Below are 19,044 nucleotides of genomic sequence, written 5' to 3'. Positions count from 1 at the left end.
AGATGTTTTAAAAGAAGATTCATAGAAAAAACTCAATAGTTTCACTTTATTGTGAACATGTTATGTTCACTTCTCAAATTCTGGAACCAAGGAAATGATCAGTAGCATCATTGGCACTGTTGGGGTCTCCAGTCTTTCTTTTTGCCTTTGGGTGGATCATCAGCATGTCTTAATTGATCATGCTTACTAATGTGGCCTAGCATTTCCTAAGGAGTGCTCTTACAACACCTGCCAACTGCTCATCTATCCATCATTTCCCCTCATTGGAGATGGTACTCAAGGCTGTGTGGGTGGCTACATAATTACTGACATGTCTGCATGTAAGAATGTGGCCTGAAACATTCTAAACTTAGAAACTATTCAGATCAGACCTCGTGGATGTTGTTTTTGGACAGTCATAACTGTGGCATTCTTCAGAGTTTGTAAAATGAGCTCTGACATTGCCAGCCATAGATTCCAGCTTTAACAGCGATCTGTTCAATGAGTGGTCTGGAGAGCATTCATTCTTTTTACAACTTGAGTTCATTAATTATTATTTTTCAAATTGAGGTTTCACTTGGCTATAAGTAGATAATTTTATGGAAAGGGGTAAAAATTTGGTCACCTGGTGTGGAGGGGGTTGGTACAAACGGTAATCAAGTTTGAGATCAGTTGTAGTTTTAGCATTATGTTAACCAAGCATTAGAATTAGTTCCCCTTCAGCTGATTAAGTTACATGTCTATTTGCTGAAAAACTTTGCAGAAATAGCAAAATTTGTCTCTGTGTCACTTATAAATGATTTATTGTCTCTTTTATTTAACATTTTTATGTTTCAATGGTATGTATTTTAAAAGTCCCAGCCAAAGTCTATATTCTAGCACTGTCTACCTTTTATATTCTTCTGGGCAGATCATTAAAAAAGAAAAAAAAAAGGTGGGGGGGAAGGAGTGGTTCTACAGTATGTAGTATAAAGAAATTTCTCGGGAATAATTTGCTTTTCTAAAACCAGTTTTATATGAATTCTCAAGACATTTGCAAGTGTAGATTGGTGTCAAGGAACATTATAATCCTAAACCAGAAAAACCATCATGGCTCCAAAGAGTCACAAAGATCATAGCTTGCTGTTCCAAAGCATAGGTGATGTAGGCAGTTAACAGGCCTCTTTTTATTAAGATAAATAACTTGTGCAACTGAAGTTTTTGTACTGAATGGATACACTTTCTCGGTTGTTTTAATAGCTACCCAAAATGGTAGCATGGTTATAAATGTATTCTAATCCTGGACTTGGTTTAGAAGTTTCAGCTACATGCATGTTATAGGGAAATCTTAGGTTTTTATTTCATGTGAGGTAGGATAGAATGTAATCCAGTCCCCCATCCTATTTATACAAAATAACATAGTAGCAAAAGTAGTTAAGCATTAGATTCTTGCTATGCCTCTAAAGTAAAAACCCAGAGTTCTCTTTTGTCTAGTTAAAGGTTTATTTAGCAGGTACACTTCTGTATGCTTGCCTAGCATTTAAATCATCTCTTCAGTTTGAACCTTATTTCATTGTTTTTGGTAAAAGAATCATTCTTTTTGGATACAAACTGGATCTTTTCAGCCGAGGTATAAGTTTAGACCTGGTAAACTTTTTCTTCTTTATTGCTTCTACCATCTCAGAGTCCACAGTAAATGCCACCATGAATAACAGTTGAGTAGGAAGCATGCCCTATTTCTTGCCTGCTTCCAAGTCTCTCCTAGATTTAGAACGTCTTTCTAACCAAAGGGCAGCCATGTGAGGAATAAATTCATTTCAGCAGTCATTAGAGCTGTCTGTAGCTTGGCATTAAGCAGCTGTGGCTAAGGTGAACTGGAGAGATTTTTTTTTAAAGTAGATGACAGATATATTGAGGTAGGTCTGTTGTTTCCATGTGACATCGCTTGAGTTCTGTTCAAATTGGGAGCTTGACAGTGCCTGATTGAGTGTGTCTAGGATTTAAGAGGTAGTTTAGTATGGCTCCTAGTTGTCCTGGATTTTTAGGTGGACTGATTTTGAGGTTCATCAGTTCAACCAGCATTTACGGGACACCCACTGTGTACTGAATATTGGAAAATTGAAGGCAAGTTGGAGATTTATCATTTGCTCTTTTTTATACTGGAATTTTCTGGGCCAAATCTAAGTTCTGTTTTCTCTTTGCCTTCCCATAGTGTAACTTCATAAACATTTTATTCAAATCACCAAATTTTCTAGCATTTTCAGTAAGATACAAAGGAAAATCAAGCAGTGTTCAGCTCTCTGATTAACAAGCCTCAGAGGATTTCTAGAGAGCAAGTTATATCAGGCAAAGTTGAGTGTCTGTGTGTGTATATTTTAATAGAATTGCTCTGGAAATCAAAAAGGGAATCTATTACATGTAACTTACATAGCTAGTAGTAATATATTGAAACAGGGTCTCATGACATTTTGTTTTGAAACTTGGTTAAACTTGGCCAAGGAATAAGCACTGTCCCGTTGAGTGGCCACAGAGAGGGCCAAGGGAACACTGCAGAGTGACCAACTGTCCCCCTTCACTTTAGGTGGCGGTAGTTGGGAGTGGGGCTCAAGTACCAGGAGAAAGTTCTTCTTTCTCAATATCATTGTTAATCTAACAGTAAAAGTAGAATTTACCAGGTGTTATTAAACCGAGAGAAGCCCTTAATGGTATGAAATGCTAAGAAATAGTAACCAGGAGTATTATTTTATAGGTGAGCAAACTAAGTCTGAGAGAGTTAAAGTAACTAATCTGAGGTTGTATAGCTAGTAAGTAAGCATTACCAGCATTTAGGCTTAGTTCTAATAGACTCCAAATTCATATGATCATCTGTCATCTAGAATATTGTTAAGCCTTAGTTGCATTAATGTATCAAAATTGTTATATTAATATAACATTAATATATCAAATATACTAATATATATCCTTTATTTATTAAAATATATCCATTAATATAGCAAAATTGTTTCTTAAATGCCTTTATTTTTGTTAATTTATACCTTTTATGAATTATGCTTTCATAGTACTTTTAACTCATTATTTTTGATAGGTTTATTGAAATAGTTTACATTTGCCCAGTTAAAGTGGGCAACTTAATGATTTTTGGCATATTCAAGGGGTTATACAGCTGTCACCACAGTCTATTTAGAACATTTTCATCCTCCCTAAAAGAAACTCCTCACCCATTAACAATTACTAGCCATTTCCTCCTCTCCACTTCCCAACCCCCAGTCCTAAGCAATGACCAACCTGCTGACTATGTTTATAGGTTTGCCCATTCCTGACCTTTCATATAAGTGGAATAATACAACATGAATAGTGTAAGGTCATCACACACAAAAAAGACTGGCTTCTTTAACTCAGCATAATATTTTTAAGGTTTATCCATATAGTAGCATGTGTAAATACTCCTTTTCTTTTTATGCCTGAATAATAGTCCATTATACTGATAAGCCACGTTTAATTTATTTACTTATCAGTTGATGGACATTTGGTTTGTTTCTTTCTTTGGGCTATTATAAATAATGCTTCTACAAATATTTGTGAACAAGTTTTTTTACTGGACATATATTTTCAGTTCTCTTGGGCATAAACCTAGAACTAGCATTGCTAGGTCATAGAGTAACTCAGTGTTTAACTTTTGAGTCACCCTGGAAAGCAAATTGCTTTCCAGGGTGACTGTATCATATTCCCACTAGTAAGATATGAGGGTTCCCATTTCTCCACATCCTTGCCAGTGCTCGGTATTGCTCATCTTTTTACTTCTCTCATTTAATTCTCATAATCCTATGAATTAGTCAAAGAAAAATATTCTTACTGATATTTTATAGATGTGCCTGTACTTTGCTCAGTCATGTCCAACTCTGCGATCCCATGGCCAGGCTCCTCTGTCCATATAATTTTCCAGTCAAGAATACTGGAGTGGGTTGCCATTTCCTACTCCATTTTATAAATAAAAGCTGCAAATCAACAACCATTCAATGAGAAGCTCAGAATGTGTACAAATAGAGGGGAAGAAGTGAATCGATAAATGGGGCAGAAGCATGCATAGTTCAAAATAAATTATCCAAAAGTAATTTAAAAGTTTTTGCATCTGACACAGCTATGATGGATGTGAGAGATCATATTTCCCACCCTTACATTTTAAAAGTGATGAAACTAGAGCCCCCGAAAGGGAAGTACATTGAACACTGACCTAAGCTGTTTAGTAGGGAAGCCAGGACTAGAAGCTCTGTCTTCTTGGCTCCCAGGCCACTGCCTATTCCAGCACAGCCTATTGCATTCTGCCCTGGGGGATGTATAAACTCATCCATATCATAGGAACTCCGTTTTCCTAACTCGTTCATCCATGCTGACCTCTTATTAAAATAAGCCTATCTTAATTCGTATAGGTTATTGAAGGGCCAGCAAAGCTGAAACCTCCCATTGGGAAACTTCTGATAGAATTTGTTCCACATATTGCCTATGATGAAACTGACGTGCAGGCAGAAAGCTAATGCAGGCAATGTTACTTGGTGACGTTTCTTGGGTCAGATTGCTTGGGTGTGAATTCTGGCTCCTTCACTTAGTAACTGCTTGACCCTTTCTGTAATTCTGTCTCCTTAGTTTTTAAAATGAGGATAGGTAGTGCTAGTGGTAAAACAAAAACAAAAACCTGCCTGCCAATCCAGCAGACTTAAGAGGGGCAAGTTCGATCCCTGAGTCAGGAAGATTCCCTGAGGAGGGCATGGCAACTCACTCCAATATTCTTGCCTGGAGAATCCCATGGACAGAGGAGACTGGTAGGCTACAAGTCCATAGGGTCACACAGAGTCGGACATGACTGCAGCGACTTAGCACACACACATGCAGTATCAGTATCTACCTTACAGAATTGTTCTGAGAGTGAAATGAGAGAATCCATGTAAAGAGATTTAGCACAGTGCCTGGCTCCTGGAGACCCTCAATCAATGTTGACAATTATTATTACGTACCATCAACTTGCTCAGACCACTGAAAACATTGTACTATATGATTTATAGAAAATCAATCCATCATTCCTTTTTAAAAATAATTTCCCTAAAGGAACAGGCCTAGGAAATAGCTGTTTTCTAAAGTCTTTATAATTTGAGTTATATGATTAAATTCCCTTTGTTAAGAGAAAAAAACATATTGTGTTAACTACCCATCCTTTACACTGTGTGAACTGATTTCCTTTATACTGTAACTTTGGGCAGAAGGCAACCTGGAACTTTCCACCTATGTTAAAAGCCCCAATAATGGGAAATCCTAACTAAAGTACATGTGTGTATGCTAAGTCACTTCAGTTGTGTCTGACTTTTTGCAACCCTATGGACTATAGCCTGCCAGGCTCCTCTGTCCATGGGGTTCTCCAGGCAAGAATAATGGAGTGCATTGCCATGCCCTCCTCCAGGGCATCTTCCTGACTCAGGGATTGAACCTGTAACTCCTGCATTGGCAAGTGAATTCTTTACCACTAGTGCTGCCTGGGCGGAGAAGGCAATGGCAAGCCACTCCAGTATTCTTGCCTAGAAAATCCCATGGATGGAGGAGCCTGGTAGGCTGCAGTCCGTGGGGTCGCTAAGGGTCGGACACGACTGAGCGACTTCACTTTCACTTTTCACTTTCACACATTGGAGAAGGAAATGGCAACCCACTCCAGTGTTCTTGCCTGGAGAATCCCAGGGACGGGGGAGCCTGGTGGGCTTCCGTCTATGGGGTCACACAGAGTCGGACACGACTGAAGTGACTTAGCAGCAGCAGCAGCAGCAGTGCTGCCTGGGAAGACCACATATACTGTTACTGCTGCAATGTATTAGTAGTGTTTTTCCTCATGTCTTTATTTGATTATCGGGATAAGAACCCACTGGATTATTTTGTGGAGCCAGCTGTATACATTTGTGTACCAGTGCAGAAAAAAGGTCAGCCAACAGGGAATCCAAAGAGAGGATTAGTATCCCTGCCTTTCCTGCCCTGGTTCATGACCACAGGCAGTGTGCTCCTCTCAGTATTAAGTTCATCAGAATCTAAGCTTCTGTTTCCTCATCTGGGATGGGATCAATGATTTTGATCTCAGAGGGTAGTCATTGAGGACCAAATGATAACCTGAGTATAATAGCACTAGTCTGGTGCCTGACCCACAGTTGAGGTTCAGTAAATGACAGCTAAACAGCAGTGTAATGGGGTTCTATATGCCACACATGAGATTTGGAGGCAGATTTGATGGTAAGTTTAGGTGAAGAAATTGGACAAGTCTGTGTTCACATAGTATGATTCATGTCTATTCTGCTGTTGCTGCTGCTGCTTTCCTGTAACCAATTTTAGAGCCTATCTTGGCAGCTGAAAGTATTTGGGATTAATTTCACACTCACTTTATGAGTTGAGCGTTTTCCTGCAAGCAGCTCCCTGGACCTCTGCCTCATTTCTTTGGCATCAACTGATATGGCAGTTGGACAGAGATGTCCTTTGGGGTCTCCATTTTATTTGGAATCCGTCAATTTGAAAAAGCAAAACAAAGGCCATCAACACATTGTGCTTGAAATCATTAGCATTCATTGTTTCCTAAACCCCTTCCTTTCTGTAGTTCTGTCGAACACCAGGGAACACACATCTTATACAGCCAGTGATGGGTTCTGGAAAATCACTCTCTCTCAGATGTAAGCCCCAGCAGCTGGCTGGCCTCATTTCTCAGTTCCAGGTGAGCTGCAAGATCCTCTAGGCCCTGGTCAAGATCTAAATCTTGGTGGGTCTAGTTTTTCCATCCCCTTTTACTACGTTAATTCTGCTAAATTCATTTGGCTCTTGTGGAGCACAAAGTAAACTTGGCTGTTATGTGTAAGACTAAATTGAGAACATGGAGATCTGTTTAGTATTTCATGCTGGCCAGCAGGTCAGGAAGATTTTCCTTGGGGGTAATTTACATAAGGAATTGTTTATCCCATTTCTTTCCAATTTCTGTGACGGTTTGGGGATAGCAGACTCTTTCCACAATGGCACAGAATATATCCAGTGAGACTGAAACGCAGAGAAACGATGCTTCTCTGGGATTGATGTATTTTGGGTCTTGCTCAGGAAAGATCCTGTGGCTTGGGCTGCTGTCTCACTGAGAAGTCATTCTTCCACCACAGCTGTGTTTAGCAAGTTGGGTGGGTCCACGAACTGACATACTGTTACACTTAGTAAGAATTTTCCCTTGATAGTAAGGAACGTGCATAAAAGCCTCACTTAAGTCCCAGCAAATGCCCTAAATGTTTGCTACGATCCAGTGGCTACTTAGTGCACTGTCTCCGTGAGATACTGCCCACACTCACAATACTTTGTGGCTTCCCAGTACCTGCACACTCTTCACTTTGACATTTTGCTTCCTCTGCGACAGTTGCCCAGATGATCTTTTTTGTCTCATCAAATGCTCTTCCCAAACTGGAATATTTGTTCCTTGCTAAACAAGCAGCCTCTACGTTTGTGTTTTAATGTATTTGCTCAGGTTGTTTCCTTTACTTTTAAAGCCCCTTTATCCAATATCTGTTCTTGAGGACAAATTTAAGGCGCGTCTTCTCAGTGGCATGCCAGTATCTATTTAACAACTGGCTGTCTGCGAGGAGCAGGGTGGGTGGGAAGCGTAGCTTTATAACATTTGTTGATTTGCATGTTGTAAATACTTCCACCAAAGCTGATTTCAAGCTTCTAGTGTGAGGTCACTGAATATGGAGTGGAGAAGAAATGGGCATTAATCCCCACCCACCCCCATTGCTGAATGTTTCCAACGTACAAATGAAATCGACATAAATAATCTCAAGGCCTAGATAATAGTAAAATAATTAGAAAGTAATGCATTTTGACTATTACTTTTGTTTTCCTGTAACTTACTAAAGTTTCTATAATTTAATTTTTAGTAACGGCCATGTTTAACACCTGGCTCACAAAATTCCTGAAAATCGAATAATCAATCAGCCCTTTCTCCTGAACCTATGGGAGCTGGCTGAGCCCAGTCCAGTGGTGCCTGATTCTTCTTCTATCTTTCGCTTCCCAAGGCCCTCCACATTCACTGGTAGTTAAGCACTTCTCTGAACCTATAAGGTGCTTCAGATCTCATGCAGACTTTAGAGTCTCCAACTTTGAATGCAGGTATCTCATTTACTACGTGATGGTCAAACTGGCTACTTAAATTGCACTTCTCAGTGCAAAATGAAAATACAGGGCCCTTGTTAAAAGGTAGAAGAAAGTGCTGTTAAAATAGCTACTAAGATATAAAGATCTTTCCTTTCTTCAGTGGTCTCTCACACCTTCTGGTGGTGTTTTAAGTTTCTATTTAATGTCATTCCAAGTAAGGAAAAATCAAAATTTTAAATTGTTAGCATGAATTTTATGAGGAATCTTTATATTGTGCAATGGCAGTTTAAAATGCAAATATAAGAGCATATAACTCTCTGAGTCAATGAGCATATCTCCTCTGATCATGTGCATGCTCCATTATCCTATGGACTTCACTTACCAAGCACAAATTCAAAAACAAAATGGTTAAGAATTTTAATACAGAGACAGCAGGGACTTAAACCAAGCATGGAGCCCTTATAAGCACAGGCACAGTAGGCACACCCTTTGTACAGTATTGGGCACATTCCTTACATCTGCCGAGCTTCAGGGGCCTCATCCATAAAATGGAGATCTTGCTAACTAAGTCTCAGTGGAGACGTGAGGATTGAAGGCACTGATACCTGTGTGGCACAGAGCAGGTTGTTTGGCATATAGCTCATGCTAAATTAATTGGACGGATTGTTGTTAGTGTAATAATCATAACATTAGTGGCATTCTCCTCCTTAATAGTCTACAGGGCCTTCCCTATGTTGTCAATGTTTGCTTCCTTGACCTGTTTTAATTTCCTTTATCCATTATAAACTCTTCGAAGATGGAGTTCTATCAGTTGCCATTGAATTCCCTGTAGCACTTCCTGCAGATTCTTGCACATGCCTGGCACTCAGGAGGTGTTTATCACCTTGATCTTTGTGTGATTTGGACTTATTGACAGAAAGCATCTGTGTCATAATATTGATATGATGGCGCCCACAATGAAGCTTCATTAGTACCATTCACAAGAAGAAAAAGAAATTAGACTCCGACAGAAGTTCATTGTAATCATAGTGAAGGTGGGGGAAGCAGATGACTCCAGGTGTTTTGGTTTAAGGAAAGCGGCCTCTCCATCTCTTTGCTGGGACTTCTTGAGGTAATGGGGAAGGGATGAGTTCCAAGCCTCGTTTGAATTAAAGAGGCCCCAGGGATATTAACTCTGGCCCACAGTAATCTGTCCCTTAGCTAGCTTCTTTTGCACTTACTTTCTGTTCTGCACAATTAGGACGTTATTGCCGGAATGCTTCTTTCCACTAATTGGTTGTGTATGTATGTTTTCTGTCCAACAAATTATAAGATCCTCATGGGTTACAGAATATCATGTACTTTCAAAAGCCAATGAAAAGTAGCACAGTAGTAGGCACCCAGTAAGCAGTGTGCTTTATTGTTAATGCTGACCTTGGTCCAAACTCCCAGGGCTCTCTAGAGAGTTGAATGTGATGTGTGACTGCCTTTCATAACTCCTGCAAGCCCTCAACCGAGTAGCGAAGAATCCTGGTTTGTCTGGCTTTGTCAGGCAAGGGCCTTCGGGGTGCTTTGTCTTTCTCTAAGCTAACCTACATCCCTTTTCTAGCGCCTCACAGATGCTCTAAGGACTGTCCCCATCTAGCCTTTCTCCTACATGGAATTTGGGAGACCACACAGCTGCAGACTGTGTTTGTCTGAATGATGATTTTTTTTAAATAGGCCCTTTGGGCCAGTGTCAGTAAGCCATGAAATATCACCGAATGGGTCATCTACATTAGACTCCTGAAACTCATCTGAGCTCTAGTCCCTTGACCTGACGGGGACTTGTGGAAAGGCGCTTACAATACCTTGGCTTTTGCTATTCCTATTCTGGGGGCTGTCGGACAACTTGAGCCTCTGGGCCAGTCAGTTCATTACTTTTAATGAGCACAAAATTCACCAAGACATTAAAATAAAATAAAACACCAATGGGCAGTCTTCAGTGTTCTATCCAATTGTTACTTTAGTTCTTTTTTCCACAGGATTATTTAAAAGGATGAAGAAGAAAAAAAAGCCAATTCTATCCACTCCTGCCAATTTTATCCTAAGTAGATTTGGCATTGTAAAGCTAACACACCCCGAACACTTTTTTTTTTTTCTTTCAGGTCCCTGTGGGCTGGTACCTGACATTTGTGTTAAAAATGACATTGCTTGACTGGTCAAATGTTTGAAAATTGTCTAATTTTTAAATATAATCAAGAAATATTGGCTATTCCAACGCCATGTAACATATAAAAAATAATAGAGGAAGACAGTTACTTTCTGAAAAGGGTAAAATGAAGTTATTATTTTAAATCCCAAGGTAAATGCAGCTACTCTGATAAGAATTTTTTAAATTGATCAATCTCAGTCACTAGTAAGAAACACTGTAATAGCTGTATTAGAGGCTTCTTTACATTATCATGTGCTATTATCATACACTGCAGAAAGTGAATTGATGTTCAGGTAGACACTGAACAGTGTCCCCATTAACATGATTTCATGGATATTTTCATCTCTTGGCCATATGGATTTGGAATTACTTTGGGTACTTTTTTTAAAGAAGGAAGCGAAAGATGAATGATAACTTTTATTACTCAACATACCTTGTGTTTGTGGAAGACAAAGTTCATCAAGTTGTTTTAAAGAAAAATAAGAGTGTGCCAAATGTAATTTGTTGAGGGCTCAAGAATTGTGAAATTATCCCTAACTGAAGTTTGTAATTTCTACAGGTAATCGCTCTAGCAGATGCAGTAGAGGAAAACCAAGACAATCTGTTCCAGTCATTCACCAGGCTAAAAAGTGCCACCCGTTTGGTGATTCTGCTGATCGGGCTGTGGCAGAAGCTCAGCGCAGACCAGATTGCTATTCTGGAAGCGGCATTTCTGCCCCTGCAGCAGGACACTCAGGAACTGGTAAGGACCCACAGGACTGCAGTGCTAACAGCCAGCTCTATTGGAAAGATTGTGGTTTCAGAAAGAGATCACATGCCTATCGTGTTTTTTAAGGTATCAAATGAAAGCTTGATTTTGTTTTGTTTTTATCCAAATCCTGCTTTCCTTTTCTTCAAATCATAATAAAAATGTCAAGTAAAGGCCTTTTTTTTTTTTCTAGCGCTATTTAAAAAATAGGTATATGGTCCATTTTTATGTGGTATCCAGTCTATTTTTTTTTTTTTTTAATATGTTCTTCAGTTACTTAGGAGCCAGGGAAATAGTCATTTGACCGCCAGAGTGATGGCAGTAAACCTTCAGATTAGCTAATCCTTTCCTTTTCCGCCAGAGAAAACAGTTCAGCCATTTTAATTTGCTCAATGTTCTTAAATGTGTCACTTTAAGGGTTAGGAGAACTGAGATAGCCGTGCTGAATGACAGGGATACTTTGTTACATTTATAAAGTTCTTTTTTTAAATATGTAGTTCTTTATATGTAATTTATAAACTCTTTTATTCTTGATCCTGTAAATAGGCAGTTTAGAACAAAAAGGGGGAAAATTGGCATATATATTTGGAGTTGTTGGTGAAGGATAATATAAATAGAATATCTTAGTTGCCTTGAACCATTGAGATATATGACCACCAGATGCCATTATTGCTTGCTTTTATTTACAGTGAAATAACATACTTCTTGGAAATTAGAGATCCTTGAACTTATTTTTGTATTTTGAAATGGAGGAAACCATTTCAAGAAAAAAGTAATTTCATATCCATTTTTAAACTCATGTGAAAACATGGTACTAAAGATAATAGTACTAAAACTAAGATTTTGGTTCCACATTTTCTTTTAAGTGTTTTACAGGGATTATCTCATTTAATCTTAAACATGGATCTACAATATAGTTAAGGTATTGTTTTCATCGCCATTTTACATATGGGAAAATTTAGGCTTTGAGAGAAAAGTTTGAGAAAATTTAGGCTTTCTGATGCTAGTGGGTAGTAGAGTTTGTATCAAAGTTTCTCTGCTTCCAAAGACATGTTTTTAACTTATATACTGTATTTTAGCAAAGTCATGAACATGATTTTGAAAATCTCAAGCTTTGTCATTTGAGTCTGATTTTCTCCAGTTGGGTCAAAGCATTGTCAGAGTGGAAAAAAAAAAAAAAATTACATTTTATATTCTGAACAAAGTAGTAAAAATAAATTAGAAAAAAACTAGCGTTCTCATTTTTTTAGGTTGATAAAATTACACATAAAATAGGCCTTTGAGGAGCTAGAAATATACACTGTAATAATAGAAAGTAAAAAAATAGAATGGTTAGCATTATATTAATAAAATAATAGCCATCACTTTAAAAATATTTATTTATTAATTTTTGGCTGTGCTGGGTCTTTGTTGCTGCATGGACCTTTCTCTAGTTGTGGGGAGCAGGGGCTACTCTCTAGTTGCAGTGTGCGGGCTTCTCATTGTGGTGGCCTCCCGTTGCGGAGCACAGGCTCTATAGCTTATAGAATCAGTACTTGCACAGTGTGGGCTTAGTAGTTGTGGTCCCTGGAACACAGGCTCAGTAGTTGTAGCGTACAGGCTTAGTCGTTCCTCGGCATGTGGGATCTTCCTGGACCAGGGATTAAATCTTTATTTCCTGCATTGGCACGTGGATTCTTTACCACTTAGCCACCAGAAAAGCCCTCACTGTCACTTACAAACTCAGATTTAGTAGTCAAAAGGACTTGAGTGACCTCAGATCCTGGTTCTACCACTTAACAGCACAGTCCTTCTGGTCAAGTTTCTTAACTGATCTAAATCTCTGCTTCTATAGCTTTAAGATGGAAACAACTATGTTACCTGACCAGTAAGTTGTGATAACAATTAAATGAGATAGTTGGATAGAGTGCTCATCATCATTGGAAGTGGTTTGTCTACTTTAAGTATATTATTTACAGTCCTCACTAAAGCCAGGCAAGATAGATATTACTACCTTTTCATGGTGATTTGTCTCCTCAACTACACTTGAGGGAAGGAATTAGATCTTACTTATTTTTTCTGTTGTTCATGCCTGGCACAATGCTTGACCGTAGTGCAGTCAATATTTGTTAGGTGAATGAATGGAGGTGAGGGTGAAACTAACAAGAGTGACTTGGCAGAACAGATGCAGTAGATTGAATCTGAAGCAGGGCAAGGCCAGCTGCATAATGTACGGGGCTAAGTGTAAAATGAAAATGCAGGTCCATTGTTCAAGAAAGTAGGAAAAAAAGCTAAAGTGCTGTTTAAACAGGTACTAAAAACATGTTTTTTTTTTTAGTTTCTGCATTCTCTCTCTCCTCATGATATTTTTTGCTTGTGAATTACTTATGTTGTCCTAAACAAAGAGAAATTTAAAGAATCACCACAGTTACACAATTTGTATTTTGTGGCTTTTGCACGCATGTGTATTTCGCTCTTATAGAACCACAGAATCACTGCACAAAACTTAAGCTTCTTTATTTCCCTTCTTAACCTCTGCACATTTTCCAACATTCCCTACCTTCAGCTTCCTGTTGAGTAAGGAAGGACTGAAGGAAAAGGAGCTCTGTGTCACTCTACTGCCCTTTCCTTCCGTGTTACCGGTTTCAGTGTAAGTGATTCAATAATACCGGGAAGTAAGAGGAGTCTAGTGGGTTTCCTTAGTCATTCCTGTTTCTTTACATCTGTTGCGTCTTTTGTCATTCCATGCAAGTTCTGGTTCAAATGAAAAGCCTCTCAGGGCTGTCAGTTCCTTCGTTTAATCAGCCTAGATGGAGCAGGCCTTCGTCCTGCTTAGCTCGAGTCTCCGTGAACTCCCACTCATCCTGGGGCCACGGGGATTCTGAGCTACAGGGCTGCATGTGAAATGAGGAAAGAGGCATGCATATTACACACATCCTCCCTTCTCACACACACTTCATTGTCTCATCAGACTTCACTTACGAAGCAACAATTCAAAGATAAATTTATTAGGAATTTCAAGATGGTGGCAACAAAGCATTAAACTGAATGTGAGGCCCTATGCAGTTATACAGCTTGCATGTTCCTGAAGCTGGCTCTTAGACCTGGAAGAATTCCCTAGAACTAAACATTCTGAAATGTAGGAACTGAGTCGTTAGAGAGACTGTAGTACTTCGGACTCTAGAGATCTTTAAACACAGCATTTGTTGGGAGTATGTGAGTATGCTCATTGAGAGGTGAATGGACGTCTCAAAGCCACTTTCTACCCTATCTCTGTATTCTCTGCTGTCATACCTCCCAAAGCATTACTTCAGCTTTCTTCTGAATTTGGTGAGATTAGAGGGTATGTATACTTGTTATGTCTGTTGAAGTCATTAATGAGACAAGACATTTGATAAACACATTACTTGGATATGAATAAATCAAAAAAGACACTTTAGCACTGCTTGTTACGTTCTTCATCTTTAATTAGGTTGTGGTATTCACTTTGGACTTATACTGTTGAGACAGCTTATATATCTTGAGAAGAAAAGGAATCCTTTTTCATTTTGTAAGACGTATGCATGTTGTATGTGGTTTTGACATGCCAGTTCACAATCCCCCATGTTATGCCTTTAGACCTCACAAATAAATGTTATGTGATGGGTATCCCGCTGAGATGTGAAAATGAAATATGCAAACCTGAAATAACTTGGAAGGAGGGGGAGGTGGGGAAGAAAGGAGTCTCTGACCAGAATGTTGAAGATATATCCCATATTGAAGTTATTATGATACCACAAAAATCTGAATGCAATTTAGATGGTTTGGTTGAGGTTGGAGGGCAGAGTATGTGTATGAGGGGGAGAACTTTAGACATGTTGGGCAGTGTTTTCAGAAGATCCTCTCAGTTCAAGGTCAGATGTCCCCACAGTATATGAGACGTAGGAGAAAGTGCTCAGAAGATGTTTTATTTACAGTTCAGATAGCACTGCATACTGGTTTGTTGTATTGTCATTTAGATGGCATGTGTCACAAGGCAGGCTAAATGCCATAGTCAACTCTGGAATATTTTCTTCTTAATACCTTCAGATTCACAAAGCAAAAATATTTAGAATCATTCTTTCTAATGAAAAATAGTGTTCTTTGCACTATATTATCAGTATTAAAAAATGCCATCCCTTTTGGAAAAGTATTAATCTTTGTTTTCTCTGATCTGTCTCGTTTTTTAAAACTTTTCCATTTTTTCCACTTCTCAATACTTTTGGGGGGCAAATAAGTGCTGGTGTTGCAGACTATTATACAAGATTTTTTAAGTTGCTGAAAGTTATATATGCCAAATGTGTTTTTGTAGGAATACTCCTTATCTCTTAAAAAAAACCAAAACAGTAAATGTTCTATCTGATGTCTCCAAAAAGAGCTCTTAAACTCAGTTCCATCTGTGGATTGGATAATATGGTATTATCCCTTCTGTCATCCTATGATGATGGAGAAGTTTTTCCAAAAATAATGTTCTATCAGAGTACCTATTAGGGAAATTCTAACATGATTTATTTTCTTACTTTTCTGAAGATATTTCAGAATATTTGAATTCTCAAATTAAATTTAAATCCTCTCAGTTCAGTTCAGTCACTCAGTCGTGTCTGACTATTTGCGACCCCATGAATCACAGCACGCCAGGCCTCAATGTCCATCACCAACTCCTGGAGTTACTCAGACTCATGTCCATCAAGTCGGTAATACCATCCAACCATGTGATCCTCTGTTGTCCCCTTCTCCTCCTGCCCCCAATCCCTCCCAGCATCAGAGTCTTTTCCAATGAGTCAACTCTTCGCATGAGGTAGCTAAAGTATTGGAGTTTCAGCTTTAGCATCAGTCCTGCCAATAAACACCCAGGGCTAATCTTTAGGATGGACTGGTTGGATCTCCTTGCAGTCCAAGGGACTCTCAAGAGTCTTCTCCAGCACAACAGTTCAAAAGCATCAATTCTTCAGCGCTCAGCTTTCTTTATAGTCCAGCTCTCACATCCATACATGACCATGGGAAAAACCATAGCCTTGACTAGATGGATCTTGGTTGGCAAAGTAATGTCTCTGCTTTTTAATATGCTATCTAGGTTGGTCATAACTTTCCTTCCAAGGAGTAAGCGTCTTTTAAGTTCATGGCTGCAATCACCACCTGCAGTGATTTTGGAGCCCAAAAAATAAAGTCTGACACTGTTTCCACTGTTTCCCCATCTATTTCCCATGAAGTGATGGGACCAGATGCCATGACCTTAGTTTTCTGAATGTTGAGCTTTAAGCCAACCTTTTCACTCTCCTCTTTCACTTTCCTCAAGAGGCTTTTTAGTTCCTCTTCACTTTCTGCCATAAGGGTGGTGTCATCTGCATATCTGAGGTTATTGATATTTCTCTGGGCAATCTTGATTCCAGCTTGTGCTTCCTCCAGCCCAGCGTTTCTCATGATGTACTCTGCATATAAGTTAAATAAGCAGGGTGACAATATACAGCCTTGGTGTACTCCTTTTCCTATTTGGAACCAGTCTGTTGTTCCATGTCCAGTTCTAACTGTTGCTTCCTGACCTGCATACAGGTTTCTCAAGAGGCAGGTCAGGTGACCTGGTATTCCCATCTCTTTCAGAATTTTCCACAGTTTATTGTGATCCACACAGTCAAAGGCTTTGGCATAGTCAATAAAGCAGAAATAGATGTTTTTTTGGAACTCTCTTGCTTTCTCCATGATCCAGCGGATGTTGGCAATTTGATCTCTGGTTCCTCTGCCTTTTCTGAAACCAGCTTGAACATCTGGAAGTTCACGGTTCATATGAACGGTTCAGGCTGAAGCCTGGCTTGGAGAATTTTGGGCATTACTTTACTACCGTGTGAGATTAAATCCTCTACTGACCCTCTATCTACTTGAAACTCTATGGAAAATATAATCTCTATTTAGGTCAATCTGTTATTGCTTTGATTCTAAGAGAGTTTAATTGTGATATTACACACATTTCCCTCCCATGATACTGCATAGAAGCCAAAAGTTTAAAAATTGTACATACCTCTGGTGGGCTGCCGTCAATGGGGTCGCAGAGAGTCGGACACGACTGAATTGAGTTAGCAGCAGCAGCAGCAGGATTGGTTTAAGCGGAAAAATCTTATATCCAGTCCGCTTATTATCTATTTATTCATTCAATGAATAGTTCCTGAGACCTGCTGTGTTTCAGGTACTGTCCTAGGTACTGAGCATGCCTCAAGAAACCAAATAGACTTAGTACCCATCCATTGTGAATTTATTTCACCATTACAAGGAAGCATATTCTAGCCCTGTGCAGCCATTGGCTATCTAACATGATAACCACTTATATGTAACTATATGAAATTTAAGTAAATTATAATGAAATAAAATTAAAATTTCGGTTTCTCAATCACAGTAGCTGTATTCCAATTACTCATAGCCACGTGTCATGAGTAGCTATCACACTGGAGAGTGTAGATATAGAACATCTCCATCATGGCAGAGGTTTCTGTTGCATGGTACTATCAGTCATTAAGAGAGAAAGGGTCAGTTGAGTTAAGAACTTCAGCACATTTTAACAAATTGATGAAAGCAGGGTAGACCACTGACATATAGTTATGCCATGGTGTTTGCATTAGCAGCCCTTATTTCTGGTGTTATGGGATCAGCCTGGTCATATGCACAATAACCAGATATTCTAGGAACAAGAAACTCATCTGGGGAGATATGTGCATTTGCACAATGAAGAGGCAAGAATCTGCTACAAGGGCTGCTATACCCCGTTCATATGACTTTAGTAGATGTTATGATCATCATGAACCCTTTCCTATTGACACCCGGATTCAGAATTTTTTAAACACAGCATTCTAGGTAATGATCTTCCCCAATGGCGCAGCCAGCAGAGAATCTGCCTGCAATGCAGGAGACACAGGTTCGATCCCTGAGTCTGGAAGATCCTCTGTAGGAGAACATGGCAAACCATTCCAGTGTTCTTGCCTAAAAAACACTATAGACAAAGGAACCTGGAAGGCTATAGTCCTAAGGGTTGCAAAGTGTCAGACACGCCTGAGTAACTGAATATACTCACAGGTAGTTACTGTCACTTGGAGTTGGTATGTGGATGAATCCTTTTTGTCCTTCCTAATCTCTGTATAAATCTGCTTCTCATTTTCCTAGTAAACAGCTTAGATGACTAAGATTTTGTAAGATGAAGTCCAGCAGATGGCAGGAAAACAAGAAGCAGCAGCACATTTCCAGATGGCTGTCTCATACTTCTATTCTAAATGTTCCTGTGTTCTACCTGATTCCAGAAGAAGCTCTAATGAAAAGAGCAACAGAGCACTGGTTTGGGGACCTGACTGTGTACACTCCTAAAAGTGGAGGGAATATTGGCATGCTGCATAGCATCTTTCCTAACTTTTTCTTTTCTTTCAAAGTGCTTTTAATATCTGTAATAGATGTTATCTACTATTTGAAAAAGAAAAGCTTCATTGTGTTCCTTAGGACTTAATAGTTACCTTCCCTAGTACTGATGTTTGAAATCCCCTGGGAAAGTTAAGATGGAAATTTACATCAGTCAAGGAAGGAGATTTGGACCTTCAGCCTTACTTTTTGATTGATTATTCCTGGTACAAACTGATATGGAAAGAGAAACTTATTTTTAACATTTTCAACATGGTTCGTGTGAGAAAACAGATGTTTATAATAGGAAATCCTATTGTGCAGAGGGACTTATCAAGACTTACTTACAAGGCCTGAAGACTTCTACGTCACAGGTCAGATTTGATGTAAGGGCCATTGTCCCTCCTGTCTGGATTGAGTGATGACTGCGATGGCTAATCATTACTATTATTAATTGTCCCTTCTTAAAAGCCAAACAAAAGGAGGAAGTCTGGTGTCAGTATCAAGCCGGCCTTTATAACTGCTCAAGTATCATCACAAGTATAACTGTCTATGGGAACATAGTGCAGAAAGTAAATATTTTGCTAATTCCCATGATCTTAGCCAGCAAGATAAACATGAAAGAATTAGTTTTGTGTTCATAATGGCTGTG

At 39.0% G+C, this 19,044-nt stretch overlaps 1 protein-coding gene across 3 annotated transcripts in view; it reads left to right on the top strand.

Moving 5' to 3' along the window:
- BBS9 (Bardet-Biedl syndrome 9) overlaps positions 1-19,044 on the top strand; it is a 491,843-nt gene that overhangs the window by 389,123 nt on the left and 83,676 nt on the right. For all 3 annotated transcript variants that reach the window (XM_055420896.2, XM_055420898.2, XM_055420895.2), the window contains one exon: positions 10,836-11,018. In XM_055420896.2, the coding sequence (XP_055276871.2) occupies positions 10,836-11,018 (183 nt within the window). The remainder of the gene's footprint in view (positions 1-10,835; positions 11,019-19,044) is intronic.

The sequence above is a fragment of the Moschus berezovskii genome, chromosome 3 (assembly GCF_049115385.1).
Source record: "Moschus berezovskii isolate FMDL1 chromosome 3, NW_MosBer_1.0, whole genome shotgun sequence".
Lineage (NCBI taxonomy): Eukaryota > Metazoa > Chordata > Mammalia > Artiodactyla > Moschidae > Moschus > Moschus berezovskii.
The sequence above is the reverse complement of the archived record's forward strand: the minus strand, read 5'-3'. Positions and strand labels throughout refer to the sequence as shown.